General features: G+C 38.4%; 1 protein-coding gene across 4 annotated transcripts in view; it reads right to left on the reverse strand.

Annotated features, from left to right (window-relative positions):
• Positions 1–7,500, reverse strand: part of LOC113805602 (SET domain-containing protein SmydA-8) — a 21,117-nt gene that overhangs the window by 7,927 nt on the left and 5,690 nt on the right. For 3 of the 4 annotated variants that reach the window (XM_070118939.1, XM_027356635.2, XM_027356633.2), the window contains exons 2-5: positions 6,100–6,270; positions 5,526–5,718; positions 4,552–4,775; positions 365–650 (exon numbers count right to left, since the gene is read on the reverse strand). In XM_070118939.1, coding sequence (XP_069975040.1) covers positions 365–650; positions 4,552–4,775; positions 5,526–5,718; positions 6,100–6,263 — 867 coding nt within the window. In that variant the 5' untranslated portion in view covers positions 6,264–6,270. Of the gene's footprint in view, positions 1–364; positions 651–4,551; positions 4,776–5,525; positions 5,719–6,099; positions 6,271–6,560; positions 6,716–7,500 lie in introns of those variants that run through there. The other variant, XM_027356632.2, reaches the window with a different exon arrangement.

Here is a 7,500-nt window from a genome sequence, read left to right on the forward strand (position 1 = left end):
CTCGAATAATCATCAGTGATAGCGATGATAATAATAAAAATATCAAAAACAGCAACAGCAACAATAAAGATAGTAACTATAGTCATAATAATAACTATAATAAAATAATGATAATAATTACTAATGATAATAACGATGATAACAATAATAATGATAATAATAAAAATAACTGAAAGATAATAACAATAACAATAATAACACAAAAACATACATAGACTATATAATCAAACAAACTGATTCTTCTCATGACTGTGCCTCCACCACTATAACAAACATAAAGTCAACAAATACACAACACAGATTACGTAAACAAATTCAATAAATAAACAAGACAGCTTCTTCTCCTTCACCAACCCCAACCTACCTTAATCTGCTTCCTTCTCTGCAACGTGTTCCACAACGTATTCGTGTATGTGCTCGTAATAGCAGAACCCTTCGGTATAACCCTGGTAGCTCGTAGAATCATGGTTGAATCGGTCTCAAAGGTATGCTTGGTGTTGGGTATGCAGTCGTGTGCCATCATAGCCGACTGGGCATACAGTCCCCGTACTTTCGTGCCGTGGTGTTTGAGTTCGAAACTGTTGGTCATGAGGATGCCACACACGCGGTAGACCTCCTCGCTATCTACCCCGTCGAATTTGAGGTAGTGCCTAGAATGGAAGGGGGGATGTTAAGGGAATTTAAGGTAGTGCCTAGAATGGAAGGGGAAGGTTCAGGGAAAATGACGCTCTCTACCCCGTTAAATTTGAGGTAGTGCCTAGAATGGAAGGGGGATATGTTAAGGGAAAATGACGAGTTTTAGAGGCCGAAAACAAAAGTTGAAAGGAAGTGACAACAATTTAATGGTTGAAAAACGTACTATGAAGTAGTAGAGGTTAATGTCAAAGGGAAATGACGGGTTATAAAGTCGCCGAAAACGAAAGTTGAAAGGAAGTGACAGCTATTGAATAGATGAAAAACGTACTATGAAATTGCTATGTAATGGCCGAAAAAGGGGTTATGGGAAAGTATAACGGATATTTGATGGCTGAAAAAAGTTTGGGGGGGGGGGTGACGGATATAATATAATGGGTGAAAAATAGTTAAAAGGAAGTGACGGTTCTGTAATAGCTGAGAAATATCAAGGAACAGTGACGGCTATGTTAAAGCTAAGGGAAAGTGAGAGCTATGAAATGGCTGAAAATACTTTTGGGGAAAGTGAAGGCTGTGCAATGAAAACAAACAAACTAAAACTCCACAAATGTTCAAAGACTTAGGAAGCATCACTATATATCAGATACAATGAGTTCAGCAAGACGTAGATAAGACATAATGAGACTTCAGAAAGAGTTAGATAAGAGATAATGAGAGTTCAACGAGTTCATAGCAAGTCACGTTAGCAGTGAAACAAATCGTGATGTACCAGGTACAGTTGGAGTGTCGCGAGAACCTAATAAAGGAACTATGTATGTGTGTGTGTGTGTGTGTGTGTGTGTGTGTGTGTGTGTGTGTGTGTGTGTGTGTGTGTGTGTGTGTGTGTGTGTGTGTGCGTGTGTGTGCGTGTCTGCTTGCTTAAATACTTTTATGAATCCCAAATTTGCTTGCAATTTTTCTACCTCTTGTACCCCCAACCCCTCCCCTCCCACAAGAATCAACCCTTTCGCCAACGCTACATGGGCGCTTTAAGATGACATATATCAAAGCACCCGGTCTATACATTCTATCGCAAGGAAACAATTGCACAGTTTTTATATTAAATAGACTTGTCCAGTATCATTATCCAAAAATCCGGCAACTCAAAAGCGGTGGTATCCAAAAATCCGGCAACTCAAAAGCGGTGGTATCCAAGAATCCGGCAACTCAAAAGCAGTGGTATCCAAAAATCCGGCAACAACTCAAAAGTGGTGGTATCCAAAAATCCGGCAACAATTCAAAAGGCTGGTATCGTATGTCTCTCTTGGCACGCGGTAGTGACGCCAATGATAAATCCTCGTACCATTCTTGTGCCTCTCAAGGACCTGCCGGGAGATAGAGAAAGGAGGGAGGGAGAGGGAAGGAGGACGGAGGGAAGGAGGGGGGAGGGAGAGGAAAGAGGGAGGGCAGGAAGGAGGGAGAGCTGGAGAGAAGAAGAAAAGGGAGAGGGAGGGAGGAGAAGGAGGAGGAAGAGGAGGGAAGAAGAGAAGAGAGAGGGAAGGAGGGAGGAGAGAGAGAGGGAGATCGGGAGGGCGGGGGACGAGAAGAAGGAGAAGAAGAAGAAGAAGAAGAAGAAGAAGAAGAAGAAGAAGAAGAAGAATGAGAGAGAGAGGGAGAGAGAGAGAGAGAGAGAGAGAGAGAGAGAGAGAGAGAGAGAGAGAGAGAGAGAGAGAGAGAGAGAGAGAGAGAGAGAGAGAGAGAGAGAGAGGAAGAGAGGCGTGAGGAAGCCACTCTACACTGACGCCAACGCAGAGAGATGGACACAACACGCGCGGCGCCCTCGCCTTATAAGGGAGGAGCATTTGCGTCATGATTTCTGTTCTCACTTTCGGTCTCGATAATTTTGGTTCGCGTTTCGTCCCGGTAACTATGGTCATTATGGTAATGTTACTGTTGATATTTCTATCACTGCTGCTTCTACTACTACTACATATGCTACTACTAACTTTACTACTATCACTACTACTTCTGCTGCTGCTGCTGCTACTACTACTACTATTACTCTATTGTTACTATTACTACTACTACTACTGCTGCTACTGCTACTACCACTGCGACTATTACTACCACCACTATTATTACTGTATTATTGTAACAACTACTGCTACTACCACCACTACTACTGCTGCTATCACTACTACCACTACTATTACTAGTAATACTGACTCTACTACTATATACTACTACTCTACTACTTATATTACTACTACTACTACTATTACTGCTAGTACTACTAATGTAATGATGATAATGATGATACTCATGATAACTGTACTGAATTGGTAATAACTACAACAACAATAATAAAATAAACGACAATAATATTCATAATTATAACAAAAATAAAAATAATGGTGATGATAATTAATAAAATGATATGCGGTGTTCGCATTCATTTGAAATACTGCGATGCCATTCGAACACGTTGCCTTCATTATCAAACTCAGCGAAGTCAGTAGTATGAGAAACATTTGCTCCGTAATTCAATTATTTGATTACGTTTTCAATACTTTCATCTTAGTTCCCAAAAACAATATATGGTCTTCCTTGGTCTGTATCGTTTATAAATTTTTCCATGACGCGGTTGCCTACTACCTATTATTTCATAGAAACCTGCTCTATGAAATACCTTCCATTATGGAAAACTTGCAATATGAAATACCTTATAATATGGAAGATGTTGCCCTATGAATTGTCCTATGCAATATGAAACCCAAGTCAAAATCAGATTCCTCATCAGGTGATTATACATCCTCTACTTCAGGGCCGGTACTAGGAACTGCGGGGCCCAATTAGAAAACTGATGGTGGGGCCCCTATTCTACATGGCAAAATTTATGGATGTTTATATTTCATGTAAAAAACGCATACATAACAATAAAAAACAAAAAAACAAATAAACATTAAATCCTTCGTATAATAAAATCTTTAAATGCAATATGAAAAGTCTGTTGTTTTACTTATATGATAAAAAAGGTCAAATTGGCTTAAAATCGGCCCTGTTTGCTTCACTTTTCTCGTTTGATGAAAAGTCAAAATGAAAAAATGGGGAATTTGCGAATCAGAATACCCCCGAGTTCGCATCGAGTTGCCAGTTATTTTATTTTCTGAGATGAAACGTACTTCAGTCATCTACGAAACTAATATGTGCTTTCAGAAATGTTGTTTTATTTCATCTTTGTATGTATATTTATTTTTCTATTTTGGTCACCTTTTACAATCTTTAAGTTTTGTAAACAGATTACAGCCAGGGAAGAAAATACCATCGCAAATTGAGGGGTCCAAATGCAATCCGTAAATGCATGACAAAATAAAGAGAATAGCCACAGGAAATAAGCTAGAGGATGATTGCGTAAGAAATGCGTAACTGTGTAAGGACAATGTAACTCGAATCAGCATAAAATGGGAAACAACTAAACATAAAAAATCAAAGTACTTATGTGCCCCAAAACTCTTTACGTCTGTGTGAAATAACAAGGAAACTATAAACATGCCAACAAATTGACCTTCTGAACGTCAAATTTCAAATTGTTCCAAAATGCCAATAAAATGGCTTATGACTAAAAACTAATTGTTATAGTATATGTTAATATTATATATACCCATACACATCCCAAATGTGGCTGAAATGACGTAGTGACTAAACATCAATTATCATACTGAACGTCAATAGTTTAAATATCAAAAGCCAAATTATAAGACGTGACTAAAGTAGTTACCTATTTATATAATAAATAGATACAGCAAAATATCAGACTATGACCAAATCGCTCATGAAAATGCAACTGCAATAGTTGAATCCCTACATACCAAATAAGAGACGAGATACCCCAGTTAAACATCAAAATACCATCCAAGCTATAAACCCTAAACAACTTACTTCAAGAACTCAACCGTGTTCCTCTGTATGACGTTGTGCAACTCCGTGTTCTTTATATCCTCCACGTGATCCTGCATATTCCTGATCTCCTCCCACTTCTTCGGATCGGATTCCTTCAGGAGGATACAGCGGAGGGGAAGAATGCATTCGTAGGCGGGGTGGGCGGCGCTCATGTTATCTATACGGATTTTTCCCGTTGCGCGCGCCAGCACTTGACACTCGGCCTGAAAAAAGGGGTTTGTTGTTACTGTATGATTATTATTTTTCATTGTGGCTTATTGTTATGAGATATTGATTTGGCATTCTTCTTAAGGTCTATATCATATTATCAGTGTTTTATTATTCTTACTATAGGTCTTCATTGTTTCATCCTGATTTTATTCTAATATATTTCATTTAACATTTATCAAGTACATCATTACTTTGCATCTCCATTTTCATTATATTATCCGTCGCAATTTAACTCATTTCCGTACACAAAAATATGTTTTCTTGACTCTTTACAATGTCCAGTTTTTTTCTTATTTTCCTTGTGAATCAAAATTTAAAATGGCTCTGGTAAAAAACGAAGAAGGGCATATATGTGACGTCATGAAGTACTGGAGACTTGGGTTCAGCATTACAAAAAACGAATTAAGGAGGTACTCAAGTATGGAAATAACACTCTTTTGCTATCTTTTCCCCATAAACATGCGCTACTAATGTGCCTCATTGCTTGTAAGTATACCTTTCTTGTCCTAAAGTTTGTATAAAGGAATAAATATAAATGGAAATGTTCCAGACCAATTTCTATCCGAAACTCGACCCGAAGATGAAGCTCGGAAGGATTTCGAAACTGCTTCACTTCTCAATAATGTATGTTGTATTTGTTCCGACCATAGTATCAACACAGTAGATTTTTTTGCCATTCATCGAGAACAGTATATGGTATACACAAAGTATATTCCGTCTCCAACATCCCAATAAATACTAACCTTGTGGTATTTGGAGATTTCGCAAGAAGGAGCACACACAGGGAAGTTACAGCCCTTGCAAATATAGGACCCAGTGACCGACTTGTGGCATCCTAAACACACGGGAGCTGAACGCTGTTTCGGACCGATCACCAAGTGGGGCTCCTTCAGAATCACCTCACCTGCGCGGATGTCTCTGCTGGCCACCATGTACCTGGAGGAACACGAGGCATTCTAAGTGGATATTGTAAAGTACATATAATTTACACACGTACATGTACACTTACACGTACACGCACACGGACGCACGCACACACACACACACACGCACACACACACACACACACAAACATACACACACACAAACACACATTATCTCTCTCTCTCTCTCTCTCCCATATATCAACATCTAACAAGACTTAAATTTTTATTCAATATCAATACTGCATTACTGAATAGCTGAAAAATATACACCACCAATTAATAAAACTACTCAAAACTTTCTTATACATTCCTACACATTATTCCTAATTCTCCAATTAACGCCTCCCTCCTAACCTCAAACACACTTGTAAACAGACACCCTCATACTAACCTTCCATAAACCGGATGTGTTTTAATGACAAAGGGCTTGCATTTGGCCTTGTGTGTTTTCCAGTCTTGTTTCTGGCAGTCTCTCGAACAGTAGAAAACCTCCCTACATGATGAGCAAAACTGTTTGGCGGGTTTTCTGCACACTTCGCATTTCTGTTCGGCCATCTTGTGCCTGAAACAAAAGGGTATATATTTAAAAAAAAGAAAGACAGGAAGGAAGGAAGGAAGGAAGGAAGGAAGAAAATGTGTATATTAGGCGAAGAGAGATTGGAACAGACTCAAATGGTTCTTAGAAATGTAGGCGGCGGTAGCGTGCTACACTTTTCGGTTTGTTTTGAAAGGGAAGAGTTTAGTCCAGGACGTCACATGCCAAATAATTTATTTGATAGCTATTACATACATACGTACACCTGCACGGGTGCGCACATACCCACAAACACATACACACACGCGCGTACATACTTGGAAAGAGGGATAGATGGGCAATGCATGGCAACTAAATATCTTCAAATGACCGCCTGCACATGTTGAACTATTACATAGCCATAGACGCTTCCTATGATTTCGCAATCTGAAAGTAACCCCTTCAAGCAGCATCGGCAGCTTGCCAAACCGTCTCCGAGAAAACAGCTTGCCCGCAACGTCACTTTTGTAAACAAACATGGCGGCTTCCGGACAGTAGATCACACCGGTTTCATTTCTAATTGACACTGTGAAGTGCGTTTACAATACGTTTTAAAGAACTTCTATGATTAAGTAAACACTCCTAAATGTCTGCTAAATCGTTTAGTTATTGCATAATTAAATAAGATTGAAAATTTGCATAGTAATACTCGCTACTGAAAACAACCACGTGAGAAGTTCCACGTTTAGCCAAGTAAAGTCTTTCCTAACTCAGCCGAATAAACATGCAAGTAAAATTTAGTTTATCCGAAAAAAAATATATACGACCCTACAAACTATGCTCTGTCAATTCGAATTTATATCATGGTGGTAGGAATGGTCGACCTATTGTTTCCTCTCTCTCTCCACGTACTTTTATACCATTGTTAGTATCATATAGACACACACCTACAAACTATTATCAAGGTTTTCCTGCACTAATTGTCTGAAACATCAAGCTACGCAATGTCATTTTCAATTAAGAAATTATTAACATTTTTATCAACAAATTGAAAATGTAGCTTTTTTTCATTTATCACTTATCCATCTGTCTATATTTTCAGCACTTACATTTTGGGACCAAATCGCAGAAAAAAAATACTTTATTCAGATTATACATAACGTATTTACTATTCTTAACCCTTTGGCAACTCATTATCTTACCATGCATTATTTTGCATATCTAACTTCGCTTAATTTTCGGAAAGGTTACGCAAAAAAGTATAGTTATAAAAAACAA

This window comes from Penaeus vannamei, chromosome 43 (genome assembly GCF_042767895.1).
Source record: "Penaeus vannamei isolate JL-2024 chromosome 43, ASM4276789v1, whole genome shotgun sequence".
Taxonomy (NCBI): domain Eukaryota; kingdom Metazoa; phylum Arthropoda; class Malacostraca; order Decapoda; family Penaeidae; genus Penaeus; species Penaeus vannamei.